We start from the raw sequence: 24,667 nt of genomic DNA on the forward strand, positions 1-24,667 counted from the left end.
TTTTGAATAAACACAAGTCCGAATACTTTGCAAAAGGTTTCAAAGAATTCAAGAAATGTAAGTAGATGAGTAAGACGTCTAAAGTATTTACCTCCTTAGATTTGATCCAAGGAAAGATAACACTTTAGATGAGTTTCCTTGAAAGATATCAAGGAAAATAGCATCATAAGATAATGAATTTCTCCATTAGGAGAAGAACGAACTTGAATAAAATTTAGTTCGTTGGATGTTATCTATTACCCATATATAGGATATATATACTTCTAAAACAATATGATTGTCAATTAGAAGATCTTCCAAAATTTTCATAACTCCATAAGATGTAGTTGGAAAGAAAGACAAATCTTAAACATGTTAAGATTTGGGGTTGTGTGCTAATAAGCAATATTTGTTTGATATGATCAACAAATATAACAACCTAGTTCCTACACCACAAGCTCCCAGGTAGTCGAGAAGGATTTATAAATCGTCTCAAGACATATAAGTTGTAGAGATCCATCCATCATGAATCTCAGCAAGTTAGTGGGAGCTATAAGCATCTTATGAGAAAAAGGATCAAATCGTTTGATTTCCCATAAAGATGTAAATGAATCTTTTGTTTACTAGGTTTACAAAAGATTAATGGGAGTTAATCATATTCCTAAATTTGAATATATATATACATGATATATATTAATTTTGAAAATGAAAGGAATTCTTCATCGTTAAAGTTATGACTTTAAACATTCTATAATGATAGAATGTATATGGGAGATAAAGTCTATGGGATGGAAATCTATAAAGATATATTTCAAGATATAATTGGATTATATCAATCCCTAAAATAGACAAGAGATGCTAGGAAGTTTCTCATATGATGATAAACTTCAATTAGAATGACAATTCTAGTGAGACTAGGAAGTTGTTCTTATCAAAGGGAATGTACCCTTTGACTCCCAAAGAAATAATGCGTAAATAGAATCCTTTATGCGTACGCAGAAAGGTGATTTATGTATTTCATATTGTATGAAAACATTGATATAAGTTGTACCTAGAACGGTACAAGATGATATCAGTGCAAGCCCAGGATCAGAACCATGGCAACTGTCAAGTGAATCATTAGGTATTTAAGAAATACTAAGGATGGATTCCTCAAGAATGAGGAAGAATTAGAGTAACGTAATGGAAGCGTAAATGTATTAGATTATGAATCTAATCCATCATAGAATATCTCTTCATTATGAATGAAGTGATAATGAGATATCTCTTTATTATGACTAAAGAGATATTTGGGTGGAAACGTTAAAAGTAATGACTTTAATGTGTTCCATCATGTATGCAAAATATATTGCCATATAGAAGCTTACAACATTGTTGTTTGGATGGGAAAGTTCATTTATGAACTCTCCATTCGGTTCCAACCAGAAAGTGTATGACACTAATGGGGCGATAGCTCAAGCCAGGGAATCAAGGTCTCATCAAGGTCCGAACTCAAATGAGAGACTGAACCACATGATTAAGAATCATGTATAATGGTGACGTCGTTATTCTCAAGGTTGCTTCTATGGATAACATATAGATATCCATTGTCTAGGCCTACTACTCAGCCATTTATGAAATGACTACAGAAGAGGTATCATCACTGATGACTAAGCTGATTGGCTCTAGTGCAAGTGGGAGATTGTTGGAAATGTGCCATAAAACCAATCATATGATGATACTTTATGGACATTTCACATGTTAAACTAATCTAGTTTAATGTAAAGGGCAAAGATTATTGTTTGAGCCGTCTCATATAAATGTTATATGCTTAAACGATAAGTCCAAGGAATATGTGATTGGAAGAATGCGATCTAAAGAAGTTAGATTCATGAGACCATTCTTTCGTTGACACATCCTAAACGTTCCTGATCATAGGATTGTCAATTGGGCATTGACAGTCCGTTAAGATCAGTACGTGCTATGTCTTCTCTCAGGGAGAGTGACTAGTCTCGAGTCATTGGTGTGTGTGACATCAAGACAAGTACGTAGGTGCTCAATAGAGAATGAGTTCACTGAACACGATCAACGAAGAGTTCTCATATTCATGTCACATGAGAACTCATGGTTGGGATAATGCAAATTAGTCTTTTGACCTGAGGCATCACAGTTGTCTTGTGGTTAGGTCCTTAATCTTTGATTATATCAAAGTCACTCCATCAGGAGGGTGTCCACGGCATCGTTGGGGTTAAACCACTTAGCCATGGAGACAAGTGAATGCGCAACAAGGGATCTCTAACCTTCAAACTGTTTGAAGGAGAATACTCTATGATATGATTTAGAATCTCTGGCCAGAGTATGAATGAGATTTAGGAATGTGTTCCAAATCACATTCAAGGTAATCATATAAGCACAAGACTCACATTGGATAGTAGACATGAATAAACTATCAAACCAAACAATGTGGTCAAGAGTATTGTATTAGAGAAATACCGTATTGCATTTGTAATCCTAAAGCTGAATAGGTTCTCCACCTCTTCTGATTAGCTTGGGTAACCATGACATGCTGCTAGGCGTCAACCATGGTTTGTGGAAGCCCTAAAAGTGTATTATCACTAACGGGAGAATTGAAAGTAAGTTTCAATTCACAATCGATTTGAAAGAGTTTCAATCGCCCACTGCCTCGCTAAAAGGAACCTAATGGATCGTACACCGTGTAAGGTAGAGATTGAAGATTCAACGGAGATGAGTAAGAATAATTAAATGGTTTAATTATTTATGGCAAGGATTAATTAATATGATTATTAATCAAACGAATAAGTTCGTTAAAAGACCACGGGATAGTTTTGGACCTTAAGGCCCAATGGGCTTCGAACGTCAAGTCCATTGACTTAAGTTGTGTGACAACTTAATGAATAATGATTCACAAAGGCCCAAATAGCCCAATAAATCCCATGTTAAAGAAGGAGTGGTTTTGGACTTATTTACAAGTTTGCCACTCAAATGAATTAAGGAATAAGTATGACTTTATAGCCAAAATTCATTAAGGGGTAATTTTTGGGGGAAAGGATGAGAACATAAGCTCTCCTTTCTCTCTAAAATTTCAGCCACCTTGGAGGGATCATCTAGCAATCAAACTCCTCCAAGGTCACTCATTTCTTCTACAATATGCCTTGGTGTGGAGACTTAGAGGTTTTCAATTTTGGGAACTTGGAGAAACCTTTTCATCCATCCAAATCCATGGATCTAAGATGCAAGGAATGAAGGCCCTCTCTTTGGGTGATTAGCCTTTGCTTATGCAAAGAGGAATCTACAAAGGTATTGATTTCTCAACTCACTTTGTTTTGAGTTGAGTCTTGGTTCACCTATCTACTAGGCTTTGAAGTTCATGGGTTAAGTTTTGTTTTTGAGTGCATATAAACATGATTCCGCCTTTTAATTGTTAATTGCATGTTGTTGATGTTGCTCAAATGAACTTGTTTTTCACAAATTTTCCTTCAAAACCTAACCCTAAATATGCTATGCATGTAACTGTTGACCAGTTTCCAATTGAACCGACTTGTTTCAGTCAAGCTGTCAAGTCTCAGGAATGGAGAAATGCCATGGTACAGGAATTTAATGCGCTACAACGATGTGGCACGTGGAGTTTGGTCCCGTTTCGTCCAAAGATGAATTTGCTCCCAAATAAATGGGTGTTCAAATTGAAAAGACGTGCAGATGGAACAATTGAGCACTATAAGGCTCGCCTTGTCGCAAATGGTTTTCATCAGAAGGCTGGTGTGGATTATAATGAGACTTTTAGTCCTGTGGTTAAACACAGCACCATTAGGCTTGTTTTAAGTCTTGCAGTTTCCAAAGGTTGGCAAGTTAGGCAGCTTGACGTCCAAAATGCGTTTCTGCATGGTTTCTTGAACGAAGAAGTTTACATGCGTCAACCGTCGGATTTTGTTGATCAACAGTTACCCAATCATGTTTGTAAACTTCAACGGAGCATTTACGGTCTTAAACAGGCTCCGAGGGAATGGTTTCAGAGGTTTTCAGATTTCCTGCTTCAACTTGGTTTTCAGGAATCAACTTGTGATTATAGTTTGTTTGTGTTCAACCAAAAAGGGGTGTATCTTATCCTGCTCATCTACGTGGATGATATTCTGATTATTGGAAACAATTCTTCTCACATCATTCAGTTAATTCAAAAGCTGGGTACTTTGTTTTCCATGAAGGATTTGGGACTACTTAATTATTTTTTGGGAGTAGAGGTTAAGTACGATGGAAATCGAATGCATTTGTGCCAATCCAAGTATGCTCTTGATTTATTGTCACGCACACATTTCACAGATGCCAAACCGATTTCTACACCCATGTCTTCTGGTCAAAAACTCAGTGCATATGTTGGAGATCCGTTTGATAAACCAAAAATGTATAGTAGTGTTGTCGGTGCTCTACAATACTTAACGATAACTCGTCCCGATTTATCTTATGCAGTTAACCAAGTATGCCAGTTTATGCATGCTCCAACAACTCTTCACTGGATGGCAGTCAAACGGATTCTACGATACTTGAAGGCGACGCATAGTCATGGTCTCCTTTACAAGCCAGGTACTACCCATCTTTCTGCTTTTTCAAATGCGGACTATGCTGGGAATCCGGATACTCGGCATTCAACTGGGGGGTTTTGTATTTATCTTGGTTCAAATCTGGTTTCATGGAGTTCAAAAAAACAGAAAACTGTTTCTCGATCGAGTGCTGAGGCCGAGTATAGGCAACTTGCCTACACCGCAGCTGAGCTTTCGTGGTTGAGATCTTTATTTCGGGACTTGCAGTTACATCTTACTCGACCTCAAATATGGTGTGACAATGTGTCTTCAATTGCTCTTGCTTCCAATCCGGTGTTCCATTCTAGAACCAAACATTTAGAGGTTGATTATCACTATGTCAGGGAGAAAGTGGTTCGTGGTGAACTGTTGGTTAATTATATTTGTTCACAAGATCAGCTTGCAGATTTATTTACCAAAGGTCTGTCTTCGTCTCGATTCAATTTGTTGGTGTCCAAGCTTCCAGTTGTTCCTCAACCTGTTAGCTTGCGGGGGGGTGTTAGACGAAGTCAAGCTCAAGCTGTTCTTGTTAACCCAGGCCAAGCTGTACAGACAGCATAGCAAGCATTTGCTGACTCATGAACAACAGGGAAAGGAATGTGCATGTGCATGTGTGCTGTCCGAAGTCTTCCCATGCGTGCTTGGTTACTGTTAAAGCATTTTCCCATGTGTGCTGTCAGAAGACAGCAGATGGTGCTGCTGCATGTGTGTGTGTTGTTACCTAGTAGTTTAATATGTAAAGGTGTATAGATGATGCTGCGGCATGTGTGTGTGCAGGCTGTCACTTACAAGTTTAATCTGTAAAGTGTTGTTGTGGTGTATATATAAAAGCCTTCCCGTAAGGCCTGTAAGTGTGCAGATTTGGAAGTATTATAATTGATATCAAAAAGTCTTTCAGAGACAACCAATTGGATTGAAGGACATTTTTGTCCTTGCATCTTAACGGGGATGTAATAGACATGAAAATAGCTAATTGGATCGACATTGCTAATCAATTTGACCACAAGGTTATGATTAACTACTTTTTCATCATAGAGGTTGGATCAAAATTAGAGTCTCATCACAGAGACCACAAAAATAAAAATAAAAACAAAAAAAATCTAGCCTTATTATTATGAGCGGTGATATTCCCATCCCGGTGTCTTATTTCCCCACCCATCATTTAATGAAAATGTTAATAACATATTTATCATCTTAAAAGAAGATTATTAAATCCCTATTTAATTTAGTACTAAAATTTTGAAAAAACAAAAAATAATTTAAAATAATAAATAATGGTGGGTGGGGTGTGATATCTTTGGTGGAAAGAGGTTGGGAAAGATTTGGGTTAGAATCGACGGAAAGATTGGAGGAAGGAATGGGTGTGTGCTAGATGAAGGCGAGAAACTTCAATGGAGAAAAAAGAGAGTTGGGTGTGAGATCTGTGGTTTTGACAAAAAAGGAGGAAGAAGAGTGGTTTGGGGATCCAGGGTCTCTGCAGGGCAGCGTTAGGTGTGAAGGAGATGATGACTGTCTAGGTCTTAGGTTCATTTTTTTTTCTTTCTATTTTTGTTTCTTTATTTATAATATTATTTAAAGATATATTAGAGTTATTTAAAAAATATATATTATAGTTATTTTGGGAATAATGGTGGGTGTAGAAATAACATTTTACTTTTTTAATTTTCTATGATGGGTGGGATTATCATGTGGGTCAGAAAATAAGACACTGGGGTGGGCTTAGTAGCACTCATTATTATTCTTGCTCTTTACTCTTTACTTTTAAAACTACTAAAATACTCTTAACGTTCATTTTTCGTACAATCTTCATTCTAACTTCAATTTTCGCTCTGCTTATGTTCCCGCTTTAGTATCAACAAGCACTATTAGAGTGTCCTAAGAGAATAGGTCATACGTGTCACGAGCTTAATAGTCAACAAAAGTCAATATTTTCTCCTCTAGGAGCAGTTTGGCCATTTTCTACCTTCGAAGATTAAAATACTCTAATTTCATAGACAGGTCGTGACATGTACGATTAGGGAATCCCGAATTCCCAATCATCGGTTTTTTTTTATCTCATCTTAGATTTATTTGGATTTTTAGGGTTTCATAAGTTAATTTAGTTTGACTCTTCACTGGAACATTTGAATTGAATTTATATGTCGTAATTAGGAATTGACTTTATATGGTTAATTTCTAATCATTCGATTTAGATGGTTTGAATTTTTGGCTTTATATTATGATAATGAAATGAAGACTGTAGTGCCGAATTAGATTCTTTTTTAATTCCTTTTAGTTTTGGTTGAGTCATGGTTAATTTGATAAAACTTGTATTATGTTGACTCTTTTTCCCTTGTATTTTTTAAAACAGTTATGGGGAGGTAATTTAAGAGAAAAACAACGGAAAATACTCCTCCATTTCAGACATTAAAATATGATCTAATTACAAGAGATCAAGTCTGAAATAGCTTATTTACATAGGGAATCGTTTCAATCTCGAAACCATCAATTTGCATATACGTCATTTGCAAGAGTATAACGAATTATATTTCTGCCACTGGCATAATCAATTTTCTAGATTGAAAGGAATTATTTGTCGTGTACAAAAGTTGATGGAGACAAAGGGATAGACAATATCCTTTGGTGTAGTTGCTCATCAAATTAGCATTGATTTTACATGTTAATTGTTTCTGATGAAAGAGCTTTTTTGGCATTTCTGGCTAGGTGCGATCGGAGCACGTTTTGATGGTAGAACCCGGCTGTTGTTGAGAGCTAGTTCTTCTTGTTCCTGGAAAAAAGAGTAATCTGCATAGGCCGACTAAAGGCTTTCACTCCCGACCTTCTGGTTCGTAAGCATAGGGAGATAGATATAAGTTCCAAACATATATTGTGACGAGTCAATATCGTTATAAGATGGGAGATCAATGGTTGAATGATAGCTTAATTATATACATTGGGGAAATATGTATTGATTCTATTGATAATAATATTATGATACGAAGTTTTTAAAATATGAGAACAGGTCGTGGACAAACATAAAAATGAAAGTAGGATCGATTTTCAAAAGTTATTTTTTGAACCCATCATTTTAAACTCCTGAGTCTGCCACAGCCTATAACTAAGAAATCTGAGCTAAAATTGGCTTGTAGGCAGCTTACACACCATTGGAATATATTGCCGAGTATCGCACTGGAATTGCATGCAATGAAACGGGAATCGCAGAGACAATCGCAGTCAGACTGGCAACCACCCTCCCATTGTTCTATTTTGCCTTCTCTGAATCTCTAGTAAAAACCATATCAGCCATTGTCTCTGTTTCATGCTCGAATTGATGCGACTGAAAAATCAAATGGTTGTAGTTTTGGATTGGTGGTATTTAGGGCTAGAAATTAAGCACAAGGCAGTAGTCTTGTTCATTTCTGAAGCACGTTACTTGAAATTTTGGGGATTTTAAATTGTTAAATCCGTGACATTTTGGAGATTTAACGTTCATTCAGATACCATGAACAGAAAAAATAAACAAACAATTAGAAGCACTTTTGAGGTTTCCATCGCCTAATCTAGATGACATGGTTTTATAACACATGAGCTTTCTTCGATATGTAGAATTCAATCCTTAACTTCAGCGGTTTATCGACGACGAAAATCCACTCGAAAGCTAGCAAACAAAATGGATCAACTACCAAAATCGCTAAATGATTTAACCTTTCATAAAAACATGGCACAAACTAACTAGAATGAGTGAATATTTGTCATGAAATAATAGTGACATTTACAGACACTAGAAAACGAACCCATCAAGCATCTCCGCGGGTCCATAAAGAGAAACAAATAAATAACCATATTCTTAGTAAGGTATGCCCTCCGCTGGGCTGGGCATACAACGCTTTCGCCTCTTTCCTTTTCGCAAAACTGGTTGTTCTAATGCTGCATAGACCATTACATTACAGTAAACCGGCTGCTTTAAGAGCGCCTTCAAAAGCTTCTTCGGTGTTTTGAACCTGTAATTGAAGGGAAAAGAGAGTCAATAAGGTAATGCCAAAATTATCACATTGATCTAATAGTTTATCTCCAATAAGATAGTGAGACCGTAACGTCAAAGTTCTGTACAAAAGAACAGACCAGAAAGATTTGAACTTTCATCGAGCGCCAGGACTCGATTTCCATGAGCTTTTTAAGTAGGATGAGATGCTCGCATCTTCGAATCAAAAGCTAAAGTAGGATGAGGTGCAAGATTATTACCTCTGTTACTGGGTTGTTAAAATACTGCTCAATCTTTGACATGGTCAATTCATCCCAATCATCGTAAATCAAGTTAAACACAGCCCCTGCACATGAACATATGCAAACGCTCAGTCAACGTTTTCATACGTTTATTAACTGCAAACCGACGTAGCACTGTAATATCTGTATACTAGCTCAAATGATATATGCAGATCCAATACAATGGGGAGCACCTAATAGCTATGGTCTTCTAAAGAGACTCTGGGGCCCACTACGGTGTTTAGAATAAGTGTTGCATAAGGCTTTTTAAAACCAATATAGTAATGTAATGTTAAGCTAGGATTGAAAATACCTATCTGTACCGGTATCATAACTCTAAACAGCCAAACCTGGCCCAACTAGCACATAAATCAAACCGAGCCAAAAAATTGCCATCACGAATATGCTTATACGTGAGGATGTACAGCATACATGATCCCAGCACATTTCAAGGGAAAATGCACTTGAAAAAAAGTGTTTGCTAGTTAAACCTACACGATTGTTCCCTCAGTTAAAAATAAAAGGTACACATTTTGTTAATAAAGTAGCAGGTTTAAAAGCTGACAACTACATTAGTACATGGAAAGAGCCACAATATGTATGGGGAAAAAATACACCAAAATACAAATTTCAGAATGAGAACTTACCCTTGCGACCAAAACGTCCTGCCCTTCCAATTCTATGCAAGTAGACCTCATAATCAGGTTCGGGAGGATCACGTGTCCTGGGGCCCTCTCTATATTTGATTGGAAGATCATAATTGACAACACAATTAACCTACAAAAAAATGTATCAAGTCACCATGTAACTCTTGTAAGACATTTTGAGGGGGGTGGGGGTTGTGGTTAAGAATAGAGGGAAAGTGAAAGGCACCTGCTGTTGATCAAAGCCTCGAGCGAGTAGGTCAGTTGATATAAGAACTTGGGTTAAACCATCTTTGAACTCTTTGACTATTCTGTCTCTATCTTCGGCATTGAGGGCACCTTGAATGGTAGTAACTGCATAACCATCTTGAACAAGTTGCTGGTGCAACATTCTTGCGCTATTTTTTGTTCGTACAAATATAATTCTCTGCCCCAATTTCTCTCCAAGTTCAAATATTTTAGTTTTTATGACGTCGATCTTTGCTAATTCATCAGGGCAATAAACCTTGTACTGCTTCACAGCCTCCAAAGATAGCTCTTCTTTCTTTACAAAGAGTTGATTACCACCGCCTTTGATCACTTTTGAAACAAAGTTTGTGACTTTTTCATTAAATGTAGCAGAAAATAAAAGCACCTGAAGCAAATGCAACATAAGAAGGCAGTCAAGTCAATCCCCACTCCATACAAATATTTATAATTTAAGGAAATATTCTGCAGAGTGCATACATAAACCAATAATTTAATCACCAAACATAAACCAATAATTTAATCATCAAACATTCATCGTTCAAATGGTGGTAGATTCAGCCTGTATAACCACTCTTTCATTTCCATAGCCAACAACGTTTATCATCAATACTAAAGAGATCCAACCACAGCATTAACAGTCCTAGAGTCCTAGATAGTCTTCGAGAAAACAGTACTGAGTCTACTGACACAAATAACATGGGATATGTTTTAAGTATTTGCGCTGAACCTTTATTTATGGTCAACCCCCACTGCTGGTAGTTGAATTAAAAGAGAACTAATTCCAAAACTTGTTTCACCGAACCTCAAATGTACAAAAACAATGACCAAACATAGGCAAAATTGTAGTGCAATAAAATTCAATCATAACCTGATAAAACTAACCTGGCAGTGAGAGCTAAATCTCTCTATGTCCTTCATTATCCTCAAAGAATCATCCTTAAAGCCATCCTGCACAAAAACACTTTTCCACTTAGTACCAATAATGCACTAGATTCTGCAACAGCAATTAACACTCGAAAAAACCACAGTGAGGAATGAGGATGCTCAAAGAACAACCCTTGATCACATCAACCAATTTAGACACTAAAAAACCCAGAATTTGTTCATATCACATCAGCCCAATAAAAAAAATGACCCTTGATCTATAATGTCCCGAGGCTACATTGAGTTTACATTGTTTCATCATAAGCACTACACTTAGAAAAACATACAATCCATACATGAAGAACAACAACAAAGAAGACAAGGTGAGAACTTTTAAAGTTCAACAAATATGCAAGCACAAGAATTTGATTACCTCAGCAAGCATGTGATCAGCCTCATCGAAAACAAGAACCTTGACCTTGCTCACACCGAGTTTTTTTGTCGACATTAATCTCTTAATTGTACCAGGAGTTCCAATCACAATTTGTGCCGAAACTGGTGGCCTGGATTGCATCGAGGTAGAACTCGTCCTATCTGTAGGGACAGCACACTCTGCAGTTATCCCTGTGTACTTCCCCATCTTCTGAAGAACTTCGATATTCTACCACATTCACTTAACAACATCAAATCTCCTGCTCTATAAAGCTTACTTTTATTCAATTTTCACACGCACGCACTCACAAAACGCCATATTCACTTCTTTCTTCAAAATAAACTTTCATATTTTCTATTTGAGACTAAACAAAAGAACAAATTGGAGCAAGAATCCAAGCAAAGAACGAAACTTAACCTGAATGGCCAACTCTCTGGTGGGGCAAATGCAGAGCGCCTGAGGAGCTTTGAGATTGGGATCGACGCGACTGAGCATCCCGAGCACGAAACAAGTGGTTTTGCCCGAACCATTATGCGCCTGAGCAATAAGATCTTTATAGGGAGGGGTCAAAATCATTGGCAAAGTGATCGCCTGGATTTTGCTCGGCTTCTTGAATTGCATCTCTACATACAAACCCTTCAGTACCTCCGGCGACAGTTTCAGATCCTCGAAACTACTCGCGGATGTGTACGGCGTGTCTCCGTCAGTAACCTAAATCAAATTCAGTCCCCAAAATTTACGAATAAGTAAAAACAATTCATTCCACAAAATTTGTGAATAAAATCAACAATCTTAACCCTGCTGAATTTGCTACAAAACCCTAATTGAAACTAAGAATTGAAGATTTCAGAGAGAGAGAGAGAGAGGGATCGTACGGCACTGATATTAGAGTCTTCGGGATCGTCGAGGAACTTGTTCTCGGTAATCTTCAATTCGGCCAGGTTGACCTCCGGCTTGGAAGTAGAGGGCGCAGGCGCGTCGTCGTTCTTCTCGGGCTCCTCCGGAGGGTCGTCCTCTTCGTCGGCCCACCGTTTTGTTTCACGCTTCTCCGCCGGCGGAGGAGCGGTGGTAGACGCCTCCGAAGACGACTTTTCTGACGGCGCCAACGGTTCTGCGGTTGCTGTGGCGGAGGCGTCGCTCTCAGCCATGCCGTGCGACAAGAGAGAGATCTTATGGATCGGTCGAGAATTGGAGGGTTTGCGTTTCACTCCGCGAGGTTGATATAGGTGGGGGGGTTTTGGGTTTAAACGGTGGACCACAGTGAGCTTTTGCTTAATACTGACGCAGGTAATTTCTACAAATTTCCACTCAATTCTATAGCTAAAAAAATAAAATAAAATAAAGCAAAGTTGCCGCCAAAATGCAAGCATAAAATTTATTTATTATTTTATCTAGTTAAAAGGAAAATAAATTTGATATTTTTAAATTACTGGATATTTTTATTTTTAATGTGTTTTATAATTTTTTAATCCCACTTTTTACTTATAGTATACTATAAAAATAAATAAATAAAACTTAAATTTTTTAAATTTATATAGAATAACAATACAATAATACATATACATATGGCTATTGTATTTTATAGTAAGGCTTTTTAGTAGTTTAAAAAATTAAAATCATCAAATCAACTTTTATCCTAATGTGTCGAAAAGGGTTACACATGTGTCAACGTCATGTAAAATTGTTAAGGATCCGTTATTAACGGGTTCTTATCGTGTGACCCGATAACGATCCAATATGTTATCGTGTTGACTCGAAATTCGTTATTTTCGTATCGTTTACGTGTCGTGTTAACGGATCGTCTAAGAAATTACCAAGTCTAATAGAAATGTAGGCTTATTGCTAAGAAGATACCAAGACAACTACAATATGTAGTTGTGAATTCATATGTGATGAAGCACTTATTTGGCGTACATTCAAAAGTCTTAGAGAGTCATATATTTCGCGTACAAATATATGAGAGGTACTCTTTATTAATGGATAATTTATGGTAAGTTCTACTTTTCACGTATGATAATATAACATTATTTCTACTGTGACACTTACCTTAATATGTTGAGATGCAATGTCTAGAGCAAACCTAATTAGATATAGGTCCATTATGAAATACCAATTGGTAGTCTTAAAGAGGAGTAACATTGGACGACAAATGTTTTAAAATCCTGTATGGAAGAGACTAGTTCTTACTATATCTATTCTTGAGTTATCCCACAATTGTGGAAGAGACCAGTTTATTTGTATTTATATACGGTGATAGCCCAGCTATGAGAGTTTGAGCTAAATATAAATTTATCTTACATATATACATATGATATAATATTTTGAGGTTAGAATTGGCTCTAACTAATCCTCTGACAAATCCACTAAAGTAAATGATGATTATTACATCGAGGGGGATGAGACTTATGCTTACTGCAACGATCAAGAGTGATGGTAACCCAACCTATGTGAATGGAGATCCTAGGTAGTAGGTTCATATTCATAAGAACAAGTCACTTGCTCTTCAGGCATGCACTATCATATTTTTTTTATTATTTAGAGTCTATCCCTATGGTGTAGATAGTGCAATTACTGCAGTGTGAAAGGTTAAACTTATGTTCTACTGAATTCCATAGCCCGACATTTGGGCGGTGTGCTTGACTGCAATGCACACTTGATGGATTCACCTGTATGAGTGTGGGAGTGGGGCCGCTTCCTATGAAAGTTTAGGCAGGTTCTCTAAAGCACTTATGAACATCCAGGTGGGCACATAACCTATTCGCACCAACCCGCTTGAACAAGCTCAATTCTAAGAATTCAAAGTGGGTGGTTAGTCTATGATTCACATAAAGAAATCTTGGTTCATAGAAAATTTCATTTTCACCAAATGTCTGTGAGTTAAAGCTAACTTATCCTAAGGCTAGTTTATAGTCCAAAGGAGACCAATTATGATGAGTTGGATTCTCATTTTCCTTTGGTACTTCCTTGTCCCCATTAAACTTGTGTTTCATAAATTCCCTATTGGTGATTCAATTTTCATTTTGAAATATGTGGGGGATTGTTGGAATTTTTTATTGGGTATTTCAAAATACAAATTTGGACTATGTGATAAATGCCATGTTGTTACTACTTTGAAAGGTTTATTTCATTGAATATAAATTTCAAGCCGTTTCTCCTTGTAAAATTATATCCTTGAAATCATTGGGTGGTGGTTTCTTTCTAGGCCTGCATTCGTATCGCATTTTTCGTGTCCGTGTAGTTTTCGTGACATACCCGATATCTTAACGGATCGTGTTGTATAACACCTGTTAAATTAAACGGGTAATATGACCCAACCCGTTAATATTATCAAGTAATATGACCTGATCTGTTACCCATTAAAGAAAATATATTTTATATCAATATATAATGAAAATCTAAAAAATGAAATTTGGTGAATAGAATATAGCGTAAATGCAATTGATGGTTAAATTTAAACCTAAGGTTTATGGATTATGGTGTCGGATTTTGGAGTGACCACTTCACAAAAGTTGTAAAGCTTGTCATTACGAGTGATTGTATTTTATTTTATTTTTTTTTACATTTTTCACACTCCTACAATAATTATTATTAATTTTATTAATTTTGCACTCAAATAAAAGAAACACTATTCATGAGATTTGGAGGGTTTTAAAAATCTAAACGACCATATAACCATCATCTAAGCATAGAAGATGTAATCACAAGTGTTTATATATGCTTTCACATTTCTTAGACTTGTACATTAATGATTATGAATTTATTTATTTTGAACTCCTTAAAAATACTGTTCATGAGGGTTTGTATGGTTTTAAAAATTCAAACAATGATGCACCCATCCTCAAAGCGTAAAGGATGCAATCATGACCTAGGAAGTTGGAACCCACGACCAGCTAATAGTATTGAGAATGAATCTGACATACATGAGAAGATGGACATTGCATGTGCTTATAAGAGACTGAGGCTTGAGCTACTCCCCATATTGCCAATTGATTTTGGGGTTGAACCCCAATTTTCTTCATGGTATAAAAAATTGGGTACAAGGTAGAATATCCTGCAAATAAAAATTAACTTTGCACAGTAGACTAGTCAAATGAGCTAGTCAAAAGTCCACATGTGCCTTGAGGGTCATTTTGTCATTTTAACCCAAAAGTTCATTTGTCAGCTCCATAATTTTCTTGATTATTCTTGGCTCCACAAATGCCCCCACACCTATTGGGCTGCTCGCAGGAAAAAGCAGCAGGTGTAGAGATCTTCCCTTGCTTTAGGAAACATAAGATTGTTTCTTATTTTGATGTAGATTCCCACTTAATTGGAAATTAGATCCTTCTAGGAAAGGGAAATAAATCACTTCCAAAGTCTATTTAAGTCTAGATGATTAAATCAACTTCAGAGAGCACTTTATTCTACCCTACAAGAGAGAGAAAGATAGAGGATATTTGTTCCTCCTCCCCTAGCAGTCTTCTTCACTTGCCCATGCGAATGATTGTCTTTCGTTGCTTTCCTCATCTTCATGCCGCACTAAGGTAAGAAAAAAAATTATTTTTCCTTGTCTTTTTTTTTTTTTTTTTTTTTTAGGAGCCTCGAAGCTTGAAATTTAGCTCGACGGGGGTCGAGGATGTGTCAAAACATGGTTGAGGAGCCATGACATGGCTTGGGCCGAGGGTTGGCAGCACAAGCCTAGGGCTTGGCGTGTGGCTGGCATGGGCCAAGGCACTGGGGCACTTAGGTCTGGGCCGCTGTGCTTAGACCCCTGTTGGAGAGAGGAAAAGAGGCTTGGGCCTCTTTCCTTGGCTTGGTTTGTGGCCTGCTAAACTTGGACCATGTGAGATGAGAGAAAATGAGGTATAGGGGCGCCAGCCCCCCTCTAATTGGACTATGCCTAGGGGCCTATTGGGGCTGATGCACCTTTTTTTTTTTTTTTTTTTTTTTTGTATTTTTTGTAGCCGTCTAACAATTTTTCCTTGCATCTTTGTACAATTTTTTCGAGCATGTCTTCTTCAAGCCACAAAAGTGATGATGGTGTGCCACAATTGTATCGTCAAGGCAAGTCTTTGAGTAAAGTGGGCTACTTCAAGGCTGCTCACTTCAAAATTAATTTCGATGACTCATTCAGAGATTTCCTTGAAGCATATAGGCACTCCATTCTGTCTGGGATGCGTGTGAAACGTGTCAAGAAGGGTAGCAGCCGTGAGTCATATAGTGGGGCTCAAAGAGTTATTAAGTTTCACCCCTATTACTTCGTGTTGGGATTTACTTTTCCCTTGCAGCATTTTTTCCAAGAAGTGCTTTGCTCCATAAAGTGTGCCTCCGCTCAATGTTCTCCAAATGTGATCCTTGTGATGGTGAGATTCCTCAATCTAAGCCAATTCTTTGACTTGGATCTGACCGTCAACGTATTCTTGTACTTCTTTGACATATGCCATATTGATGGAGTTGGGCAGTTACGATCCCGCCATAAGCTCTTCGATCATTCGAGGAAGGAAAATCATGACTGGGCCAAGGAAACTTTGGAGATAAGTGGAGAGTAGGAGTCTGATTATTCCCATGAGCTGCGTGTTCCGACGATTTTCATCACCAGTAAGTAGACTGCTTAGTCTCTAGGCTGCCTTGTGTTTTTGCTAAGCTTCTTTCTTATTTGTTGATTATCCTCTTTTGTTTATGTAGATTCGGAATTTGGCTCAACCCCCAAGACTTCTCCAAATATAAAGAAGGTGCACGTTGCTTTAGGTATCCTTGATGAGTACTGTGAATGGCATGCTTAGTTCTTTTCAACGGGAAAAATGTGGGATGTCCCCAAGAGATGAGATAAAGCAGATCAAGGTGGATGTATTTGCTAGTCTGATCGCTGTCGCGGAGCTTGCTATAAATGAAAGTGGAAAAAATAGATCTTCCCTGCATGCTCAAAAGATGCCGTTTGAGAAAAAGTCGAAGGCTTCCTCGTTTCTCATGAGGGTGTGCCTGTTGCCGAGAGGCTTGTGATTGACATGACTTCTTCCAAATGAAAGAAAGATGAGGTTGCTAGATCGGAGCCTATGACGCCTGCTATGTGGAAGATAACTAGTACGATTGCTGATAAGATTGCTCAACGTAGAATTTTCGTCGTGCCCTCAGTGCCGAAGTCTATACCAAGACGTCTATTGCGAGCTAAGTCCGGTTCACCTTTGGAGCGGTTTGCTTTATAAAGAGCGATAAACTAGAGTTTATTGCTAAGTGGTGCCAAGGCCTACTCCTCTTGCTACTGTAACTGATTCACCTGCTAAGAAAAATGAGACTGCTCGTATGGGCAGTTGCGAGAAAGCCACCAAGCCTGTTTCTGGAAAGTCTACTGAGATATGTGCGCTTTTGAAGCCCGATTAGCTTGAAGACATAGACGAGTGTGTCAAACTTGTTGATGGCGTCAGAGGGGTTGTTTTCTTAAGTTCCTTTGCGAAGTATACAACCCAGTATAGGAGGACTGCTATGTTTGCCATGATGTAGAAAATGGCAATTTTGGTTTCCGAGTCTATGCTCCTTGACCAAGGGGATACCAAGGCTTCCAACGAGGCTGCAATAACTATGGCAGCTAAGGCTTTTCTATTAAGAAGATCAAAAAGTTGGAGTCTAAGCTCGTCGCTTTGAAGGGGTCCAATGTCTCTACCCCCATTTCTCTGCAGCTTAAGACCGTTCGCCAAAAGATCATTGAGCGTGCCATTTCTGAGCTTCGTTCTACTACTTACGTAAAGGATGAAGAGTTAATGTTCCTTATAATTAAGTGATCCACTTCTAGAAAATCATCAATAGGCTTGAACCCCAATTGTTGGAACTTCAAGGTGTATTGAGGATCAACAAAAGTCTAAAGAAGGGAGTGGATAAGTTGCAACGCGTCTGTGTTAGCCTGCTCGAGGAGAACAAGCAGCTGAAAGGTGAAAAAGTTGGACTCGATGCTTCACTTGTTCAAATTTAGGTCTATTTCTACAAACTAGGTTATGTAGATCAACTCTATAGTAGACCATCTGACTTTGAGTTTGCTGGGAAAGACTTTGAGACCTCCTCTATTTCTCCGGAATACTTACTTGCCTTTACTTTTCAGGCTTCCATCGGTGAACTAGTTGGAGAAGTTATTGCCCAGGCTATAGCAACCGGCGGCGCTGGATGATACCGTTGTTAAGAGTGTGGCGGTTGCTAAAAGTGTGGCAGCCGAGTAGTCGTAGGATGTCCAAGCTGCTGAAGAGTAGTCTTCTAAGTAGCCTTTAGGATTTGCTTTATTTTCCTTGTTGCTTTTTGCTTTACTTGAACTCTATTGGCCTTTGTTATTTGTCTATCAATTTTGCTAGAAAATTTAATAAACGTGCTTTCTTTGCTTTTCTTCATCTTCGTTTCGTTTGTTTACACCTAACCTTTGACCTTTAGACCAGCGGCAGACATGCTGCTTTTCTATAAGCAGACATGCCCACGTAGCCTATAGGCGTAGATTTTGATGTAGAACATTTGCAAAGTTGTTAGCTGTAAGGTCAATAACCAGACGCCTTACTTACAGAAGTAGCTGAGTTCGCGTGATCACTTGGCTGTTAACTTTGGCTTTCTTCAATCCTTTAAGCTGCGTGGCCTACATCTCAATATACTAAAGATTTCTGGGACATGAAATTCACTAACATTTCGTAAGAGAAGGTTGATGATCTACGATAATAGGAAGATTACAACTATAACATTAAGTGGACAAGCTAGAACGCAGTTGTATGGAATTTCGTAGGTAAAGGTCCGAGAGAGCTCTTTGCTCTTTATGTAACTAATTTTGGGGGTTGCTAAGCAAGTATCATAACACTTTAGGAATTAGTATCATTAACTATTTAACCTTTCACAAAAATATGCAGTTGTATAAGTTTAGCATGGCTTACTACTTGAAGGGCAAGTCGTAGGTAATCTTCTGGAAACCGTAGGCTACTTTAGTGCACTCGGTAGTAACTTTAGGGTTCTAGGGCAGCCATCCATAGGGCGTACTGCATAATGTGCCTCATACATCTCTAAAGCCTGATTCCCCATGTATTAGGCCAAAAGACCAAAAATCCTTCAATTAGCTAAGCCTTAAAAAAGACCATTGTGGTTACTTTTAGGAATCCCGGTGCAAGCCATCATGCACCTAGTTACACCAGGGCAGCCCGACTTATCCATGTCTGGATATTTAGAGTGTATAGTTTCTTTTCTCGCATCAGAGAGCAAATCCATATGGGTGTCGGGGAATTGGTTTATCCTTTCGCACTAGAGAATATGGTTGGTCCCTTAGGGGGTGCAATTCCTAAGATAAGTCCCTAAAAAGAACACGATCTTCTTTTGAAGTGCAGGTTTGATCAATTGTTGTAAGTATGCAACCAAGCTAAGTTGTAAATTACTTTTGAATTCCTCATTGAAAACGAGTGAAACTAACAAAAACTTAGCTGTATGGTAGGAACTACACAACGACTAAACAGTCATCGGCTTGCGAGGTGGTGCCCGTTGAACTGCTTGAGTCCTCGAGCCTTAATGTAGCGGGAGGTCATGCATGGTACTTCCTGAGATTGTACGTGTTCCATTATTTTTCGATCTCTTTGTCGTTCATGATGGCGAGGGTGTAACTACCCTTACCGTCTACTCTACTGATCTTGTATGGACCTTTCCATATGAGATCCATCTTTGTGGAGCCTTCTCTGCAGGCAGTGATGAAGGCTTTTCTTAGGACTGGATCTCTGGGCCGGAACTTCCATATCTTGGCCCTTTCGTTGTAACTAGAGAATAGATGTTGATGGTAGGCTGCAATGCGAGTAATGACCTTCTCGCATTATTTCTCTGCCAGTCTAAGTTTGTGGCCTTCTCCTTTTTGTTATGCTTAATGATTGGCAGTATAATGCTAATACTTAGCACGAGGACATTGGAAGGAATGAAGACTTCTGAACCAAATGCAAAGGAGAAATAAGTCTCATCGGTTGCTCGTCGTTTGGTTGTGCGACACGCCCATAGACTTCCGAGAAGTTTTTCTGGCCATTTTCCATTCTTGTTGGAGAGAGATTTCTTGAGGCAGTCAAGAATCTTCTTGTTAGATGCTTCGGCATGCATATTGCCTTGAGGATACCTTGGCATGGACATGTGCTACTTGATGCCATATTTTTGGAAGAACTTCGCCAAATCTTTGCCTACGAATTACAGGCCGTTATCTATGATGACAGATTGGGGAATGTCAAATCGGGAGATGATGTTCCTATATATAAAATGCTCTATGTTCAATTGAGTTGTGGTTGTCAAAGGCTTTGCTTCCACCCATTTAGTGAAGTAGTCAATTGCCACGATCATCATGCCTTTACCCTTAGTAACATGTGACATTGGCCCTACCAGGTCGATTACCTACTGTATGAACGGTCAATGACTCATCTGTGGGTGTAGTTCGTTAGTAGGCAATGCTGGTATTAGCTTGTAACGTTGGCAGTGGTCGCATTTTTGTACTAATTCCTTAGCATCTTGATTCATAGTAGGCCAATAGCAGTATGTATTAAGAGCTTTATGTGCTAAGGATCGGTCTCCAGAGTGATTTCCACAAACGTTGGGAGACGCTAGGCAACAAAGATGTGGCCCAGTATAGGATCTTTGGACGAGAATACCGTTCCATATGTAGTATCATGCTGCATTCGTTTGGTGATTTCTAAACTCCAATCTTTCCGTAGGAAGTGGGCCATTTACCAAGTAGTCTATAATAGAATCTTGCCAGTTTGGAGTTGTACTAACCTGTGACACCTCAGCTGTTGGCTTTGCCTCTATGCTTAGTTTGTCCAGATACTCTACTGGAATATAGTGTTTGAATTGATGGTCGAGGGCGGAGCCTATGCCGGCTAATGCATCCACGTGGGCATTGTTTGCCCGCGAAACTTGAATGAGGGTGTAAGTCTTAAATGCCTCAAGCTGCTTTCATACCTTCTCTAGGTATTGCGTCATCTTCAGATACTTTACCTCGTGCTCCCTAGTAGTTTGGTTGGTGATTAGCTAGGAATCATAATGAATTGCAAGCTTTTTCACCGTCAGGTCTTTTGCCATTCGGAGGTCTACTAGTAGGGCTTTGTACTCTGCTTTGTTGTTGGATGCTTTGAAGCCTAGAGTGATCGCCTGCACAAGCATCAAACTATCTGGGGTAATGAAGACCACGCCTACTTTCATGCCCTTGTAGTTGAATGTGTCGTCGATGTGCAAATGCCAGAAGTCTCCATTGGGTAAGGCAAGCGTGGCTAGGGCATGCTCGGTTGCCTCCGGGGTGTTGTTAGGCTGCTATGTTGTGTTGTCTAGGCTAGGCGTGAATTCTGTTATACAGTCCACCAAGGCTTAGGCCTTTATCGCTGTGCGGGGTCGGTAAACTAAGCCGTACTGGCCTAAGTTCCAACACTCATTTAATTACTCGTTAAGAAGTGTTTGGACCATTTAGGTGCCTCTCCAGGTCTCCATTTCCTTTGAATGATGTGAAATGTGGCATGTTGAACTTGCGTGGAAGCTCTGCCTACTTGATCATGTCTGTGAAATGTGACCTGCTTATGCTGGTCATGTCTCTTAAGAACGCCTCGTCAATGACTTTGTTGCGCTGGAAGTCGCACAATAGTTCGGTCAGGAGCATTTTTACTTCTTCCTAAATTTTCCTTTGTTGGGGTAGTAGAGCTCTCGGCTGCCCCAGGTCGTGACCTGCTGGTCTAGGCTGCTCTTCCATGTGTTCGGCTTGGCAATGCATAGTTACAGTGCATATGGTACATTCCTAATAGGTGAGCAAATTACTTGTAAGCTGTCGGCTGAACTTGAGCTCGATTGAGTGACTGTTTCTCTCCGTCCATCATGCTGCCTACTTTGAAGTAAGATGAATGATGCTTCTTGCGGGCCTAGCAGCAAATGAACACTTCACCTGGAAGGTTACTCATGTTGATTATCGGAGTGTGGCCTCAACCGTGAATATATGTTCGTTCGTGGGCTTAACCAAGAGTACACGCTTTTCTGTGCGCTAAGACAATAGTATACACTATCTCAGTGTCCTAGTTTAAAATGTACACTACCAGAACGCTCGATTCATGGTTGGTCGATGAGCTGCTTATCGAGACGCTGCTGGAGAAGTACAAGGTATACCCTTGTCCTATTTCGAGACACCTCGTTTGGGGCACGCTGCATCTTGGTACGCTACAAGAGCTGATTCACCAAAGTTGTATGTTGCACTAGGGCGTTTATCAACTCTATGATTTCTCTAGACAAGTGTTGTTTGCCATTTGGGGTGGAAGAGCATAGACGGTATGCGTCTCTTTGAGTGATGGAAGTGTAATGGACTCTAGGCGCGAGATTTGAGTTGGGATATGCCAAATTTGCGAAGAAATTAGGTGAAAATAGCCCTGGTTCAATCGTCGGTCCAGAAATTAGTAGTCAAGATTGTTGAACTGGTCTTGGACCTGTTTGGGCTGCTAGGTGGACCATGAAGTGGGTTGGGCCGCAAAAATAGGACATGCCACGTGCGGGGCACGTGAGCACGGTGTGACGCTAGGAGCTCATTGAACTTAGGTCGAGAGAACCATCACGGATTGAGCCCGTGATGTGTTTTGAGCCTGCACTACTATGGACTCGCGTTGGGCTGCTGTCTTGGTAGCTACGGTTTGGGCCTACTTGTGTTGGGCAGTGCTGGGCTCCCTTATGGTGCAGGCCTAGGCTCGCTGCTGCAAGGTGGCATAGGCCTGGGCTTACAACTGCAAGGTGGTGCATTCACCGTAGGCTTGGATCTCGCCATAAGCTACCACGGTGATTGCTGCCATTGGCATAGCCACGGTGATGCCGTTTCTCTAATCGTCGCATTAAGCCTCGTGGATCATCGTGGTGGGGCTACATCGAGTTCTCCATCATTTAATCTGGATCTTTGAATGTAGGAAGTTCCGCTCGTCATGGTTTCCGAATTTCTAGTCATTGTACTTTTCTTTTACATTTATTCAAAGAACTTTATAAAAAAAAATTTATGAATAAGAACGTACGAAAAATCTATGAATGAACGAGAAATGAGAAACTTTGAATGTGAGAGTCTTCTTCGAGCGTGTGAATCAAACTCTAATTGAAAATACCAATTTGTGGATGCAAATTTCCACCGTCTTCTCCTTTGACGAAAATGCACCTGCAAAATAATAACATCTAAGATTAAGGTCAAAAGCCTCACGCGCCCACAATGAATGGGGGCTTCAGTCGAACAATCTCCGATGCTGGTTAGAATTATGAAAAAAAAATTGTTTTGGAGTTTATGGGTAGAAAATACCTTACTTTTTAGTGGGATAATAAGGCTATTTATAAAGGAATGGCCGGCCCTCTTTGGAGAATAGTGGCCGGCCATATATGGTGTAATTAGGTGAATAATTGCAAGATATTATTTCACATAATCCTAACTTAACATGGCAATTAATCCTATTTTAAATAGGAAATTTGGGAGTTACCTTTTGAATAAAGATTTGATGAGGAGTGATGTGAGGGATTTGAATAAATACCATTTTGATCACCTTTGACTCTTCCTTGATTGAGCCGTTATTGTTCGTTGCATGTGTGTGGGAATCCCAGTGTGCCTTTGTCCTTTTATACCCAAAAGTCTGAAGGATAAATTTTGTACTAACTAAGAACATGTGAGAACATTTGAACACATAAGCAAACTAATAACACTTTAAAGTAGGCATGCATTGAAAAACAATTCTAAAACCCATGACTTTCAAAGCCTAGTGAATGGTGAACCACAAGAGTCTTTAATAACATTAAAGATAAGGAAGGATTTTGAGATTTGTTGCCCTTGAAGCTCATCCCTGTTTACACAAGGGATTCACCCAAGTGAAGGGCCTTCAAGTCACCTCCTAGCTCCTTAGATCTTCCTTGTGATTTTCTTCCTTTTGATACTCCTTTGCTCCTTGAGGATGTGAGGAAAGGATCTCCAAGAACACCAAAGGTTTAGTGTCTCTAAGTCTCCACACCAAGGATGAGGTGTGAAGATGAAATGGATGACTTAGAGGAAGAAAGATTGCTAGTTATCCCTCCCCCCAGTGGCCATCCTCTATGGAGAGAAAGACAGAAAAATGTTTCTCTTCTTTGACCCAAGAAAACCCTAGTGAGAGAATGGCTATAAAGTTGTCTTTATACCACCTCACATGTGAGTGACAAACTTATAATTAAGCCAAGTTTGCATCCACCCACCCTATGGCCGGTTTTTGACTTAGTTATTGGGCTAATTTCCATTTAGTTTTAGTTGTCACACAACCTAAACTCAATGGGCCCTGTGGACCAAAAACCCTTTTGGGCCCTGAAACCTAAAACCAACTTAAAATCCCAATACGAACCTTTCGTAAGATTAATTAACTAATTAATTAATCTTCACCATTCTCAATTAAACTATTTAATTGCTTATCCATCTCATTTATATTTCTTCACTTTCATCCTTACTCGGTGTGCAATCCATTAGGTTCCAATTACGAGACAGTGGGCAATTGTTACTCTTAACGATCGATTGTGAATTGAAACTACATTTCAATTCTCCCCTTGATGAAGATTAGTGTTTGCTAATCCTCAGGGCTTCCACAAACCATGAGTGACACCTAGCATGTCATGGCTACCCAAGCTAAGTAGAAGTGGTTGGAGAACCTATCCAGTTACAATTACAACGCAATACGGTCATTCTCTAATACAATACTCTTAATCACATTGTT

The 24,667-nt window shown here is 39.0% G+C and overlaps 1 protein-coding gene across 1 annotated transcript; it reads right to left on the bottom strand.

Annotated features, from left to right (window-relative positions):
- Positions 1–8,217: 8,217 nt before the first annotated feature.
- Positions 8,218–12,287, bottom strand: LOC137745145 (DEAD-box ATP-dependent RNA helicase 38). The gene is made up of 8 exons (XM_068485039.2): positions 11,858–12,287; positions 11,400–11,693; positions 10,983–11,210; positions 10,568–10,633; positions 9,666–10,070; positions 9,440–9,569; positions 8,772–8,857; positions 8,218–8,530 (listed from the first exon to the last, which is right to left on the bottom strand). Exons 1-8 carry the CDS (start codon positions 12,128–12,130, stop codon positions 8,474–8,476), a joined length of 1,539 nt encoding a protein of 512 aa, XP_068341140.1. The 5' UTR covers positions 12,131–12,287; the 3' UTR covers positions 8,218–8,473.
- Positions 12,288–24,667: the final 12,380 nt, after the last annotated feature.

The sequence above is a fragment of the Pyrus communis genome, chromosome 12 (assembly GCF_041283825.1).
Source record: "Pyrus communis isolate YQ-2024b chromosome 12, ASM4128382v1, whole genome shotgun sequence".
NCBI classification, from domain to species: Eukaryota; Viridiplantae; Streptophyta; class Magnoliopsida; order Rosales; family Rosaceae; genus Pyrus; species Pyrus communis.